Raw genomic sequence first — 16,968 nt, 5'->3', positions numbered from 1 at the left:
GTTAGTTCACTGTTGCTCTCCTCTGTGGTCTTCTCAATTGAGTCCTCGGAAAACACTAAAGCACACAAGCACACAGCAAATACCACAAAACCAAATAAGCCCAGTGCAAACACAGTGTGTGCGACCAATTACGCAAGTCACACAACAACGAAAAAAAAGCGACGAGCCCTGCGACAGCGTCTAAATTTACTTTAAATACATTTTAGATTCGATCTCGTTGAGTTGGTGTCATAAAGTCATTTTCCATTCATACTATTCAAGTGTGTGCTCCGAAATGTATTTATATCACAAATTGTCAATATCAAAGAAGGGAGAATATTTGCCTCCAGGTGACACACGAAGCATATGTTGATGTAAATATGACATAGTGTTTGAATACGTCGAGTTTTAGTTTCAATATTGGAGATTAAACTGGTTTGACTCAGTGATGTGAATTTGAAATGGTTGTATTTGCAAATCAGCTCACTCACATTACCGGCACCTACACAAGCTAGCGCTGCTAAAGTAAATAGAACGCATTTCCGGGGGAAACTGCAGAGTGTGCTTGTGCTCGGGTGCATTTCACTAATGCGAGCAGCTAGTGGAATAGTGTGTGTTGATGCTTCAGCTGAGAATTTCATCAATACTTTATTTTCATGTACAAAGTTTGGTTTCAATACGTGAAAGCGTTCCTGATATATGACCTAACTTCCTGTTTGGCGGATATGCCGCCGATTTCGTCTGGCTGTGACGGGCAAATGCTTCCGAAAATCAAATATCCTTCTGGTAACTTTTGTGAGGTTTGGTCCAAGGATCATGTACGTCAAGTTTCGTCAAGAAGATCAGACACAATTTGTGACCTGTGCTTTCCATTCAATCCAATATGGCGGAAGAACGCCAAGGGTCAGTAACACTATCTTAAATTTCCACTCTACACCGGTTCCCGGCCTGACGTTCCAGAGTTGGACCGGTGGAGATATCTCAAAAGGTCTAAGAGCAGGAGCTGAGCAAAAATCTAGCTGACAGGAATAAGAAAACGTAAGAAGGACAATAGTGTGCTGCCTTTCAGCAAGCACACTAATAAAAAGATGGGGGGAAATGAACCAGTAACACATCAATAGATAATGGGTGAATTCCAATTCCTTGCTTAACCCTCAATCTCAAAAATGTGCGCTCCCTCTAGTGCAAGTGCTGTCCCGATTCTCAGAAAAATTAAGTTGAGGGGCGAGTTTAAGGGCTGTATCTCCCTCAATATTGAGATTTTACGAGGCCACCCTTGGGAGCAAGGGCTACCCAGAATGCATTGCGTGTTTTCACATAACAAAGATGGCGCCGAAAGCAGTGAAACGAGTACGCTACAAATGAAGTATTTTCTTTGTTAATAGAGATATAAAAATGATGAAAACCATTGTATTATCTTAGTTTAGGCCCATATTATGGATTACTGACGTCATTGTTGCGTAACATTTATTTTTATTTTACTATCTTTTGTCAATAGCTGATGGTTTGCTATGGTTTACTTTTCAATAAGTCGTGGTGTGTGGTAACTGTCAGCTGAATATGTCCGTGGTTGTGGTATTTGTATGAGTATCATCTTATAACTAACTGACAACCTAATAACTTGACTGACAAACGGATCGTAATAAATAATCCTGACGTAAATGTGTTCTTCTTCTTCTTCCTTTTTTGGAGTTTACAGACTGGACGCAGCTTTTTCTCGTTATTCTGCCCCCTACAGTCTGAAGACGTATCTGCATTTAAGGGGTGTCCCATTTCTAAGTGACAAAATAACCCTCAACACTTGGTTTTGATTAAGGGTTGAGCTTGAGGGTTAAGATAGGAATTGGAATTGGCCCAATAAACATACAGAGACGACATACTGAGGCTATCAGACACAAAGAGGAAATCGTAAGATACAATGATGAGAAAGTCATCACAGCACTGAACGAGGAGGATGGTAAACTTACTGAGGATCTAGACAGGAAGGCCTGGAAGAGTCCAGACCAGACGACCACAAGAACAACAACATATTGTCCTTAAGATGCCCAACCTGTTCCACCCATTCTGCCAGAGCAGAAATGGACGTTGCCATCAGTAAATCAATTAAAATGGTTTCAGGCTCCTGCACAGTGAGGATGGATGATAGAACTGCAGGAGATCCCGTTGTCATCACACTCATAGAGTTGTTTAACAGATGCCTAACAGAAGGGAAAGTGCCTTGCAGTTGGACAAATGCCTCTGTAGTCTCTGAGATACCGCTGAGATAAAGAACTACAGATTGGCCAGACCTCCTGCCGGCGATGAGTAAGGGTTTCTTGCAATTTCTTCATAAATTGCTGTACACATCACCTGTCAAGAGAGCAGACCACGTCCATGTTGTCAGCCTACTGCAAGAAATGGTCTTTGTTGACCATCTATCAAGTTTTCAAGGTACTGACGAACCAAGGAGCCTATCCAGCCTACATTAATCTCATATCTGTACAGTTGTGCCACTTCCACCCTGAATCTCCATTAAGGACGGTGCCAAAATCAAGCTGGAATGGGAGTAAGACAAGGTGACAACATCTCACCAAAGGTCTACACCTGGTGCTGTCAAGACGCGATGATCGGCAGGGATGAATATCTCTTACCATCTGATCTTTGTCGATGATACCACCAGAGGATGTTCAAAGCGTCCTCACAGACATTCACGGAACCAGCGAACCCCGTGGGTCTCAACGTTCATGTTGGAAAGACGAAGATTGTGTCCAATGACCTGGAGTCTGCAGCTATCGTTGAAGGTTAAAACTCATCTGAGAGGTTGATAGATCTATGTATAGATCTCACATAAACGGTGATCTCCTGCCAGAGATAAAGAGGAGAATTTGCCTCGGTCGGGCAGCCTTTGGGGAAAGTTGGTACGCCGTCAAGATAAATATGAAAATGAAGAGGAAGGTGTTCAGTGATGTGAGACATGCTCCTTGGGCAGGACATTAAGCTATAGATAGACCTCAAAACATCACACCAGAGTCAAGACACCCAAAGACTAGGATGGAAAGATGACCTCGTGGATAGGATGGATGAAGTCTGGAGTTGGTGGAGATGGTCCAGGGGAGAGTGTGAATGAAGCCACCCTGATGATTTACATAAGGGTTCCATATCCATTGTGTAACAATGAGAAAAGATCCAGGTGATTATTATTATCTTGTACAATGGCTCCATTTTCACCGGTCACTGTCTGCAGTCGGGTGTAAATAATCCGATCAACAATGGCTGAGTTCCATTTATCTTCTTGACTTTAATGGTGAATGCTGATTCATGGTCAAACTGCGGTCCTGTATTACACGAACAGAACAGAGCTATTGTTAAATGACAACAATAACACCTGTGCTTTTCCTGCTAAAACATATCAAAATGGCTGCCAAACAAAGGGGCCCATTCTCCTCCGATTATAAAGCAAAGTCATGAAAGTAGGTCAAGTCTTCAGTTTAGTTTAGTAACATCACGGTGTTATGTTTAACTAATGATTTCACACGACTTGTACATGTACAGTTATTTGTGCATGTGCTAGTGACAGTACAACTGGACTGTTTGTAAGTCTGACACAGTGCTGTAGCGCCTCCGTGTGGTCGAACTGTGACACTACAGCTGTCCAGAGCACAGTGTGTGTCAAATGGTTGATTCCCTTGTTTAAAACAGCTTGTTTTTGTGTCACAAAAGGTAAGTTTCAACTGATTATTATTTTTTATGATTTATTTATGTTATTTATTTATTTCTTTATTTTTTTACCATTTTAATATTATTATAATAATAATAACAGGTCCAATATTACATTGAACCTGCTGTGATCAAACCAAATGATTTAAAACACAAAAATGATGACACAACATCAGGCTCTGAACCTTATAATCATGAATTAGAAGAAACCTATGGAGATAAAACACACACACACACACACCACACACACACACACACACACACACACGTGATGGACACGGTTTCCATTCAAATGAATGTGCCTTTATCTTTTATACAGAGGTGATGCAAAATAATTTGTATTTGTTTGCATGTATTTCTGTCACTGTCCAACATTTGCATTAAACAAACACTACTGTTTACTTTGATAGCATCAGGCTTTATAATACAGCACACACTGTACACACATGCATTTATTAACTCTTAATTTACTTAACTTAATATATTCTCTAACTTACGTGCATTATCTTCCCTTATTAGATAAGGCATCGTGTGCGGCACGGATAGCACTAAACATATTTAGTCTGATAAGTTGTGTATATTTGATCGCGTGCACATTAGTTCGTTAGTTAATGATCGACAAAATGCAAACATGTGATGTCATATTACTATTTGTTTAATTATAAACGAGTAAACTCCCTTTATTCAGTGTATGCAACCTCTTGACCCCGATCTCATTTAGTCTTCAGTTTTGTCCCACCAGGTGGCGCCCTTAACTTGTTCTAAAGGTTTGTCGCTAACTGGTTTAAAGGGCTCTTTTACCTCCTATTCATGGATTAAATTGCACTTTAGTCACTTTATAACACTCGAAAACACTTTCACATTGAGATATATTTGTATTCTGAATTCTAAGTTACTGGTCAGCTGTTTTAAGCAGGTTTTCTGTTAGTAAGTAGACTAATTTGATTTAAATGATCTAAGCAAACATGACACTAAATGTGCTTTACCTTATCACACTCTGAATATTACACACGTCAACCCCATCATGAGGACAATTCTTGCCAGATTCTATGCAGTCAACTGGCAAATGCTCTTTTAATTGCAGTTAATCAAACATAATGATAAAAAAAAAGCAAACATCTGCGTATCTAAAGGCCGTGGAAAATTGCATTCAGCTCGTGTTTAATCTCTCATAATAGTTCCAGGCAAGCAGCTGCTATAGTGATATCAGATAACACACTTTTATCCTCCACGTGGCAAAAAGGACATATAGAATTAATCCCACACGTCTAACAAAAAAACAAAAAACTCACCAAAATCTAGAAATATCTTATACTTTATTTCAAAATCGATCACCGTACAACATGCTTATAAACAATGAATCACGTCTCTTGCTATTTTATTTAAAGCTGCATTAAGGCAACGACACTCAGAATAGTGGCTCCCGTGTCCCCAACTCAGGGAATATTCAGTCGTTATCCATTTTCATCATGTCATTTCTACTGTAATTATTACTGGCCGTGTTTTACACGTACTAGCGCAGCTGTCGTTGACTGTGCTACAGAGACGACACGACAAGTGCGTAGTCTGCTTTATAAAGTCAAGTATACGTCGTCTACTGGATCTAAATGTCGTACAAAATATAAGTTGTTATGTCATTAAGTGTCTGTGATTGCACATGAGGAGACAGTAAGTGTCTTCAGCGATGAGACATTCATGCAGAATGATGGCGACGATGCTGTCGTCAGGCACTCGTGGATTTTATTCTGCAGTAGAGGGTCATGGAGACGACCATGGCACAGATCTACGGAGAATAAACCCAAAAACAAGTTAGTTATACAGTCTGTGTTTAATCCTGAACCGAACTTCGCATGAAGACGATTAATACGGTGGCCCTGAGGTGCAAAACACACATCGCAAAACGCAAAACCACCAAAAAACGCAAATCATAAAACGAATCGAAAAACGCAAATCAAAAAACACAAACGCAAATCACAAACACAATCACAAAAAACACAAACAAATCACAAACGCAAATCTAAAAACACAAACGCAAATCACAAATGCAAACGCAAAACAAAAAACATAAACACAAAACAAAAAATACAAATGCAAATCACAAACGCAAATCGAAAAACACAAACGCAAACAAAAAAAATGCTAATAAAAACACAAATAAAAAACAAACGCAAATCAAAAACACAAACAAATCACAAACGCAAATCTAAAAACACAAACGCAAATCACAAACGCATATCACAAAACACAAACCGAAAACATAAACACAAAACAAAAAATACAAATGCAAACAAAAAACACAAACGCAAATCACAAAGCGCAAATCAAGAAACACAAACGCAAATCAAAAAGCGCAAAACAAAAAACACAAACGCAAATAAAAAAACTTAAATAAAAAAACAAACGCAAATCAAAAACACAAACAAATCACAAACGCAAATCTAAAAACACAAACGTGAATCACAAACGCAAAACACAAACGCAAAGCAAAAAACATAAAACAAAAAACACAAACGCAAAACAAAAAAACAAAAAACATAAAACATAAAACATAAAACATAAAACAAAAAACGCAAAACAAACGTTTGTGTTTTGCACCTCAGGGCCACCGTAGATTATAGACGAGCTCATACTGTACCTCCAGAGCTGCGATCCCCAGTGCCACTCCAACAATGACCACTGTGTTGTTTTCAATCAGCTCCATGATCTTTGGGAAGCAGCCGGTGACCTGAGGGAAAATACAACAACAACAACAATTATCGGATGAGTTTTTCCTCGTTTTTTTAGTGCACGTGTGAAAGTCCATACCGGGGAATTTTCAGCCGCTGTCGGAATACATGTGGAATTTCTGCCTGAACAGCACTGTCCTGGGTACTGGTTGTTGTTTTTGCCATAGAATGGTGAGTCTGTGAAGTCTGTGTAGTTGTTGAATCCACAGCAGTTTAACTAACGTGGAAAACACACACAGAAGGAGCAACAGTTACACAAAGCGCTGGAGAAATTGTGAGCGAAACTGTCGACAAACTCGACGGCGCATACCGTGTTCATCGTCGTGTCCCACAGTCCCGTGACGTCCGGATTCTGCCCGTAGTCTTTCTGGATGTTCTTCACGGCTGCTACGCCCAGCTTTTTCATCAAGTCGTCAGCCTGGAATTACAAGAATATGGTCAACCAGGTATCAAAAGATGAACAGCTACAATGATGATGATGATGATGATTCAGCTGAAAAAAAGAACTTACCAAAGGTCTGAACACCAGGATCACCACTGCTCCTGCAACCTCGGCGATGAAGACCAGTAGGACGATGATGAAGAACTGTGGAAGAGATCACAAGGCTTTACAAAATGAACTTTATTAACATTAGAATATGGAATCTGCAGCCTCTGCAACAACAAATGTGTACAGTAGTTCACAAGTCTTTGGGGTGTGTTGACTCAGCGGTTTTTATAGTGTTCAGCACATCCTTAAAACCATTGGTTCTAAAAGTGCGGCCCGGGGGCCAATGGCGGCCCGCAGAAACTTTTCTGGCGGCCCCGCAATGAATTACAGTTGATAGTTTTAATCCAGGAGCGACTAAGCTTGTTAAATGTTTGTTGGACATTACTGGACACAGACCAATAAGTGTAAACAAAAATACTGGGTATTTACCTGGTTTCTATATGGTGAATTTTAGTGTATTATTGGGTTATAAGCTGGTAATAAGCAGGTAGCTACAGCCCCCAATTACTAGCTATTTACCCAGTAAATATATGGTAACAGAAATGTGTTACTTGGTATTAACCTGTAATTAGAAGGTAAGAACAATGGCCAAAATACTGGGTAATTACCCAGTAAATAATAATAATAAATAAAGCGTTATTATATTAATGCTTAAATTACATTATATTAACGCTTATATTACTAAACGCTAAACTGTAGAACTGTAATCTGGTCATTAAAATGACTACAAATGGAGTTTTTTTTTTTTCTGGTTTTTTCCTTTGGCGGCCCTCAGTCCAATGTTGGGTTCCTAAATTGGCCCTCAGGTATCAACACTTTGAGAACCCCTGCTTTAAACCCTACAACAACAGTGTGGTGACAACTGATCTTTTTTCCTGGCAATGAGCAGGTGCTTTGGGGCAAAAAAAAATCCAACCACAGTCATAATAACCAGGAAATGGATATAATCGCCCTAGTTTCCTCGTTTACACACAAATGTCTGTACACATGTAAATAAGTAACACGGGCTCACACGGGTACGTGTGGTTTGCAGAAATTAGGAAATACTGTACACTCTTAGAAATAAGGGTTCTTCTACAAGGGCTGAGGTTCTACCTGGAACCATTTGCTTCTGAAAAACCCTTTCTTTCCCGAAAAAAGGTTTTTTTCAAGGGTTCTTGGTAACACTAATGGTTCCAGTAAGAACCATTTTGATCCAGAGAACCCTTTAAAACCCCTTATCTGAATAAAGGGTTTTAAAAGGGTTCTTGGTGGAACCCTCCAAAAGCCGAAGAACCTTATATGGTTCTACTTAGCACTTTTATTTCTAAGAGTGTAGAATGTTGCAAAGAGTCAATTTCATTTTGTGTAACTGTTTGACATTATTCAAAAGTAAACTCTTGGTAAATGTGTACCCTTGTACCCGCTGTTCTTATATTTCTCCACCACAAATACTTGGGAATATGAGTGGATCCTTTTATGCAATCACATTTTTTTTTGTTATTTATATTGCTAGACAACATGTTAAAGGTCCCATATTATGCTAAATCAACTTTTTTTAAATCATTTTAATACTTATATTTGGGACGTACTTATATAATACTTATATTTGGGACGTGAAGTGTTCTATTCTGTGCAGCACAGAGTTCTACACAAACTTCCAGCCTCAGAGGATTTACACTTTATATATACGACGGCAATGTGTCCCGGCTAGAGTCGGCAAATGATGGCTTTTCCCCGAATGCTAACTGCTGTTAGCTGCCGTTAGCCTCAGTGACGCTGACCTAGTTTCCCGTGTCTCATTTGCATATTTAAAGAGACAGGCACTCAAAAACAGAGCGTTCTGAACAGGGCTTTTGTTTTGGGCGGGGTGATTGAACTGCTGTGGTGCTTCATCCTTATGGTATTTTGACCAAAGCATGTCACAGACATGTTTATTAGGACACCAGGGAGCTACGTTCACTTGTAAAAATAGGGTATAATATGTGTACTTTAACTGCTTGGATTTGGCGAATCAGGGAAAAGATCTAATAACCATCCATTTGCCTTGTCTCATTTCTTTAATCCGCACAAAAAGGGTCAGCAACTCACCAGCAGCAGCATGCACCTGCTTTCTTTAATAGCTCCGCAGCAGCCCAGGAAGCCGATGACGACCAGCAGCGCTCCGAGCGCGATCAACAGGTAGCCCACGTTCAGCACCTGACTGAGCTCCTCCGGCGCGTTTTCGATGGCGCCGAGGAAGCCGAGGATGGAGCCACTGTCCACCTTCACCCAGATCCCCACGGCCAGGATCCCGATGCCTGCCACCTGGTGGTGGAAGTGACAGAGGAGAGGGAAACGTTCAAGGTTGTAGCGGCAAAGTTTGGATGGTAAATATTCTGCATGGGTATATGTTTATTATACATGTCCAGTCTTAATCAACACACACTGAAGATTTCTAATTATGTTTTCATTATTTTATTAGTGTTTTTGATTTTGTGACCTCAGATTGACCTCTTTATATTACGCTGTCTGTCATATAGGGATGGGGATTGATATTGGTCCGATAATCACTGGTCAAAATCACTGTATCAGATATCGGGCTGATAATAATAATGAAAAATGTGATACAGTCCAAAAAGTCTAAAATACAGTCTAAAGTAACTTTATCAGACTAGATAGACTTTGTGCTATCGTCCCATCGCTATATATATGATATATAAAATCTTTACTATGCCACTAAATCCTCCGCACGGGTCATTTAAATCAAATTCAGTTTTAAAAATGCCATAATTATTCATTTCTATGTCACAAGAATGAGATCATGTACAAATCATAAGTGTTAAAACCTACAATATTTGTATACAACGAGGAATGGGAGTCGGTATCGGTCCGATAATCACTGGTCAAAATCACTGTATCAGATATCGGTCTGAAAATAATAATGTAAAATATGATACAGTCCAAAAATCCAATATATAAATATGTGTGTATGTGTATATCTATGTATTGACTGTAAATAATTGTAAAAAAAAAAGCATTTTGACTGAGTCATGTTTGGGCTGTTGATGTTTTTTTTTTTTGGGGGAACAATGCACAGTTTTTGAATTATGACTCAGCACAAGGGGGCGCAAGTGCAAGCGCAAAACGAGTAAAACATGAAAAAAGTTTTTTTTTTTTTTTTTCAAAATGAGGGATTTTTTTTGAATTGTTTAACTTGAAGTTTGGAAGAAGCCACTACATGCTTCAAATGTCACAGTATTAAAACCATGTTAATGTTGTTAACCGCTTCATAAAAGGTCTAAAATGACTGTATCAGAGTAGATTCTCCAGTTTGTGACATCGGTATTGGACACAAAAAAAGTGTTATCGTCCCATTTCTATATATATAATATATCAAAACTATAACAATGCCACTAAGTCCTACACAAATCCAGTCTTACAAATGCCATAAATGATTCATTATTATTCATTTCTATGCCACAACAAAGGAAGCGTTAAAACTTACGAATATAATGCCGTTGAAAATGAACATCATGGCTTTGAGGAATCCGAAACATCCCATTTTTGCGTTGTTTTGTTGAACCTAAAGAGGGAGAAAAAAAAAGAAAAACAGATGTTTTCTGTAAAACAACATTTAATCTCTGTGTGTATTTTAAAACAAACACTGTTAACTAACTAACACACGTGTTACATTAATGATGACACTGTCTCTTCACTAAGTATCCATGCTTTGCCAGTCAGGTGACAAATTAACAGCACGACTGTGCGTGTGTGTGTGTGTGTGTGTGTGTGTGTGTGTGTGTGTGTGTGTGTGTGTGTGAGAACAGGAAAAACACCTGCCTCTTTTCCCACCACTGCACCTTTTACCATTCCAAATGCCTCCTTATAACTTATCTCGTTCAAACATTGACCTGAGGGCCTTTCATTTCAAAATCTGAGGACGTCGAACACACACACACACACACACACACACACACACACACACTTGAACTTTCTGAGGTGCTAAAAGGTGACGTGGGCTTTTGTTAAGCAGCAGAGAAGTGATGACGACTGGAGGAAGTTGTATAGCTTTGTATTTTCTGGAAATGTGAAGTGTTATTAGTTAGGACCAGCAAATGAGTGACAGAAGCAAAGGTCATGAAAGTGAGTTATACAATATATGACTGAACTATAATATAATGTAGTATAATATAATATACAGCATGATAAAGAGACACAAAGTCCAGTGTGTACATTTACATAAAAACTCTGGGACAAACATGTAATAACATGAGAGTCCATGGACACTGTCAATATTGTTTTCTTTAACTTTTAATACAATCCATACGGAAGAGGATTAGGGCCACACAAGGAAGTAATATGAATATATTTGAGTTCTGACTTTAAACTCAGGGTTTAAAGTCAAAATTCTGAGAATAAAGTTAGAATTCTGAGTTATTAAGTCAGAAATTCTGAGTTTAAAGTCAGAATTCTGAGTTTAAAGTCAGAATAAAGTCAGAATTCTGATTTAGAAGTCAGAATTCAGAGAATAAAGTCATAGTTCTGAGTTTAAAGTCAGCATAAAGTCAGAACTCCGCGTTTAAAGTCAGAATAAATTCAGAATTCTGAGTTTGAAGTCAGAATTCAGAGAATAAAGTCAGAATTATGAGTTTTTAAGTCAGAATTATAAGTTTAAAGTAAGAATGAAGTCAGAATAAGGTCAGAATTCTGGGTTTAGTCAGAATTCTGGGTTTAAAGTCAGAATTCAGAGAATAAAGTCAGAATTATTCGTTTTAAAGTCAGAATTATGAGTTTAAAGTCAGAATGAAGTCAGAATTCTGGGTTTAAAGTCAGAATTCTGAGTTTAAAATTTTTTTCCTGTGTGACCCTCATCCATGTAATCTAATCCAATCCAATTTTACTTATAAAGCAATTTAAAAACAACAACAGCTGAAACAAAGTGCTGTAAATCAGAGATAAAGAAATAAAACATAACCTAATAGGCCTACGAACAAACAATAAAACAATAAAATACTAGAATAAAAATATAAAAACAACACAAATAACAAACAGGTCGTACAATAAAACTATAAAAAACAGAGTCTCATAATGGGTCCAATTAAAACTGCTGAATGACTTGTTTTAAGTAGAATTAAGAATATAATATAATTAATATATAATTAAGATCATAAGACGATGGTCTACAGTCGATATCTGCAGAGCGTTTATCCAAGAGTTATAGAATGAAACACTTAAATAACAACTACTGACGACCACTAACGTTACCTTCACACGTCCAAGTTTCCCCCGTTAATCTCACACTCACACACAAACTTTATTCCTCTGAATGTTCTCCCTCCACCTTCCCCCCTAAAACCTGAATCCACATGACCCAGGATCATTCACAGGTCCATCCTTCTCACAAATCCACTTTTACTTCCTGGTCCTTGGTCTGCGCCGTTTGTTAATGATTCGGGTTCCCGTTAGAGCGACGCTATTGTCCGTGATTAAATCCTTTCCTTTTGAATCGGAGCTCTTGTTTTGTCTCGTGTTGTCGCGAGTGAGACTTGGCAAAATCGTCCGCGTCCCCGATGTCCTCGTGTCTGTACTTTGAGGCCCTGAGGGACAGGGAGGAGGTCTGAATGTGGCCTTTTTTTTTCTTTTTAAAGGTTTTAGACAATGAGCACTTGGGTTTCTCCTCCATTCATCCATTATACTGTGTTTCAGTGCGTTTTTAAACCTGTTTTATTTCCTTAATATCATGTTATTTAGTTATTCAGTTTTATTCAGGTGTCTGGTGGACACACAGCTGACCTTGGGTTTTTGACACATGGCCTGAATTTAGAGACAAAAAGCTCTAAAATGGTCTCACATCTTGAGTAACATCACTACGATAAAAAGTTGTCTGCAGAATTTGAGCATTGTGTGCTGACTTCACCAGTAAAAACCTCGATTGATAACCGACCTTGATTAAAAAATGACACAGCAAATCTCTTCTCCCATCTCTGATCCTCTATTAAACTGGAAAACAAACAAACGAACAAACAAACAAACCTTTGTCCATACGTCCGAACAAATCCGAGCCTGTATACAAATTCAGTCAGAGTCAGTGCCAATTAACTCACCACATAATAGTTTAGACAAATTCCAGTTTGGCTTTTGTCAGAAGCCTAAATTTGCCTAAAAAAAACTGTACGTCCTCTGAAGAATGTTTAGTTTGGACCAGAATCACGACTTAAGCTGAGGTCTCTGGTCATTTTCTGTCTCTCAGAGTGATGTCTTTCTGTGTGTCCATAGGTCCTTGTACTTTAAAAAACAGTTAACCTTTTCTTCTGGAGTGCCTCAGGGTACCGGCCTAGGCCCCATGATATTTACCTTATTTACCTTAAAGGGGAAGTAAGTATTTTATAGTGCCATCTAGAGGAGAGGCTGAAATTTACAACAAAGACCTGCTGCTCTGCTCACCCCCTCCCTTCCCTGAGCGCTACGGTATCCTCAGCTGGTCAAATGTCGTCCTCGTCGTCTTTCTCCGTGTCAGCAGATGAGGTTTCGTGAGGCGAGGGAGAGGGCGAGCTACCGCGGCCGTAGCAGACCAAGCGGAGAGAGTGGAGGCGGGACTTCCGCTACAAGTAAAGAGACGCTTGATTTGTTCTCTCGCGTTTGTCCTTACAGGCTCCGGTAGAAACATGGCGTCTCGCTGCTAACAGTGGCTATGCAACCGCGGTCATGTTATTTTACATGACTTTTTGAAACACTACGAAAATGAAACAAAGAATATTATACAGCGACTAGACAATGCAGGAGCACATAATATGTATAAAAAAGTGGATTTCGGGTAATATAAACCCATAAATACTACATATTGTACCTTTAACTCTCATCCATAAATTTTCCATATTGCTTTTTGCAATGAACAACACAGAGATCCTCAGTATTTCTCTCTCGTTGTTATGGTTTGTTAAACGAGCAATCACCCCAGCAGTCACAGCACTCTCCAGGAAGTCCATGAACCGAATTAAAAGCATGGCAAAAAACACAAACCCTCACAAATAATAGTACATGAGGCCAATGTTCTATTTCCGCTACTAATATGTTCCAACTTACTAAAAACCTCTGACCAATTCTTTGTTTCTTTAAATTACAAAATACTCTGCCTGGCCAAAACAGTAGCCGTTTATTGTTGGTAGTCTTGGCAGTTGGTCAAGTCTAGGTTCAGCAACATGATGTGCCCAAAGAATATGCCCTGATGGCACTGGCATATGAGCCCAATGATGACAATGCCAGCATTGTCATCATTGGGCTCAAATTGTGAAAGAGAGTGGTTCAGGGAGCATGAGACGTCATTTTCCAGACCTTCAACCTCATTGAGAATCTTTGGGATGTGCTGGAGAAAGCTTTAAGCAGGGGTCCCGACTCTGAACGCAACACTGGATGGAAGTACATCTTGTGAATCTTATTAGATTAGATTAGATCCTCCTGCTCCGGGCACTAGTCCGGGCACATCCGGTTGCGTAGATTGAACCACAGAAGAAGAAGAACGTCCGTTGTGGAGGTGTTTCACATGCGACAGTGTCTTCTGACTCCGGGTCAAAGTCGGGAGTCGTGGCGAAGCTATTTTTAAACATTGTTAAATCAGTGTTTTGATAATGAGTAGCAGTGCCTCCACCGTTCCAGAGGGGGGAGCTGCGCTTCTGAGAGCTGGTGTGCTGAATATGTCACTTCCTGGTATTGGCCAATCACAAGACAGTTGGGAAGGCTCTACGCTGGCTGGCCAATCACAACACACTCTGTCTTCTGGGGGTGAGATTTCAGTCTGAAACAGCGCGGCTGAGGAGAGCGTCAGTAAGGAGAGATTTCTATTGGAGGTTTTTGACCATAAAAACAAGTTAATGTATGTTAGTAGACCTCCATAACTAACATATATGTGCAACAGGACCACTCTATGTGAGCTTTAAAGCAACGCCATGGCGAATACGAGTGCCGTAATCAAAGCTAAAGGCTATTTAGAGTTACCGCTTTCCTGTATGGTCTCCACAGGGCTACTGTAATACCATGTTCACTTCTCTTATAGATGATCCAAAAATGCTGCCGCAGGGTCACACATCACACCAAACTGATATAGTCGTCCTCTTCCCGTCCTTCTTTACACTTCTCCCTTTAGAGCTAATCTTGCCTCTTTGTGTCCTCTTCTGTTACATTTTAATATTATTTCATCTGTATGTGCAAGTAGTGGCTCAGGAGCCATCAGTTGTTGGCCCACCTGGTGAATCACCTCAAGTGTTTTAGTGCCTTGCGAGTACTAAACAAAATGTATTATCTTCTATTTTTTACAGCCGCCATTGTTCTAAAGTTCCTTGAAGGCTGTCACCTCCACACATTTGTGTGTTTTCTCTGTCTCTCTCGCTCTGCGAGTGCCTCGCTGACGGGGGGGAACAATGCTCTTTGTTCGGAGAAACAAAACAAATTGTTATTCCCGGTGACAACGACAGAGCTGAACCCCATAGCAACAGGTGGTATCCTTTTTTTGGGGGGTAATTATTAACACTGCCTTTCAGCTGCCACATATGGAGGATCTCTTATTCATTCACTATCACCTTCCTCAAATCAGTCAAATGAAGCAAAACAGGAAGTCGCCGCTTATTTCAGTGTGATCCGATAAAAGCTGCTTGTCATCAAGTTAATCATACATTTCAAAATGCCTCGACTCCCCCATAATTCTCTCTGTTTTAAACACACTTTCCCACTTCTTTGTGGTCAATGATTGCACTCTGACGCCAACCAAGTCAGCCCGGTGATGTATTAACAAGCCGGAGTCACATGCGAAATGTCAAGCTGAGCCAGCAGTGGCTGAAAAAAAAAGAAGCATCCAGGTGCACTTTTAACAGAGTTGAATAAAAGCTCTTTACAGCGACAGAGTGTGTTCGTGTCAACAAATCCTCTCTCATTCTTCTCTGCGACTGCAACTTCAAATCACAAGCGGGACAAAGCATCTCAAAGGACACCATTGAGAGGAATAATTGCAGGCAGGTCTCAGGAGAGACAAAGCGTCATTGTTGGGATGGATGGACGGACTCTCTCTCCCTACGCTGCCGTGGCACATGAACAATCACCACCGAGAGAAACAACACAACAAACAGAAGAAACTCACAAGAAGAAGAAGAAGAAGAACTAAAAGTTTCTTACCTTTCACGGCAGAGAAATCCAAGGATATGCTCCTCCGATGCTGGGCAACTGTTCAGAGTCTCCACCTTCACTGCGGTGATGGGAGCTGTTGCTGTGGGAGTGGACTGACTGTGAGATAACAGGAGCTCGGGGAGGGGGGGGGGGGGGGGGGGGCGTTGTCAACCACGTCTCTGCTCTGAAAGTGACCGACAGTATAGACTTCCCGTGGCTTTGTCACTCTGTGAGATAAAAGAGATCTGTTTCAGCTCCTATTTTTGAGTCCTGGTTATGTTTATAAGTAGAGGAGGAGGAGGAGGAGGAGGAGGAGGAGCAGGTGGGCGTCAACCAAAGCAACAGAGTGATAATAATATATCACATATCACCATGGAGCTGTACCTGCTCGCTCCTGAGGGAGGTAAAGGACATGGAAAGCAAAGAGTGTGAAAGACGAGAGTGAAATCACCTGAACGCCAACATGCGCTCGCTGTGTCACTGAGGTGTTAATGTGGAAAAAGATAGTTTGTAAATATGACACGACGATGAGATAATTCTATACTTCACACACTTCACAACAACAGACTAAACTCTAATAATAATAATAACAACTCCTTCCCTGAGCCATAATCTACATCCAACAGAACAGAGGTCATTAATATTTAGAGCAAATCAGAACCTAACAAACCAATTAGGACGAGAAGAACACGAGGTGTTCAAGTCAGAGTTTAAATCTAATTTGACACCTCAGAGTCGCCTGGTGCTTGACTATTATTTAAATGTAAATGTTATTTACATCAAACCAGTGTCACTTAGTTTGTTATGAACAATTTTCACCAGAATATCCAATGACACGAATGGTGCTTTTCCACTACATGGTACCGGCACGGCTTATTTTGCTTTTCCAGTAGTAATAGTACCCGGTACCTGGTGACCTTTTTTTTTTTTTAGTACACTCTTAGAAATAAGGGTTCCAAAAGG

At 39.9% G+C, this 16,968-nt stretch overlaps 1 protein-coding gene across 1 annotated transcript; it reads right to left on the bottom strand.

The window, feature by feature from the left end:
* Positions 1–5,398: 5,398 nt before the first annotated feature.
* tspan34b (tetraspanin 34b) lies at positions 5,399–10,414 on the bottom strand (the record flags this gene model as incomplete). Its single annotated transcript, XM_083896725.1, has 7 exons — positions 5,399–5,458; positions 6,311–6,400; positions 6,481–6,618; positions 6,712–6,819; positions 6,913–6,987; positions 8,962–9,177; positions 10,358–10,414. The coding sequence occupies 7 exons, from the start codon at positions 10,412–10,414 to the stop codon at positions 5,399–5,401; spliced, it is 744 nt and encodes a 247-aa protein (XP_083752851.1).
* Positions 10,415–16,968: the final 6,554 nt, after the last annotated feature.

Source organism: Microchirus variegatus (genome assembly GCF_963457635.1).
Source record: "Microchirus variegatus genome assembly, chromosome: 10".
NCBI lineage: Eukaryota > Metazoa > Chordata > Actinopteri > Pleuronectiformes > Soleidae > Microchirus > Microchirus variegatus.
The sequence above is the reverse complement of the archived record's forward strand: the minus strand, read 5'-3'. Positions and strand labels throughout refer to the sequence as shown.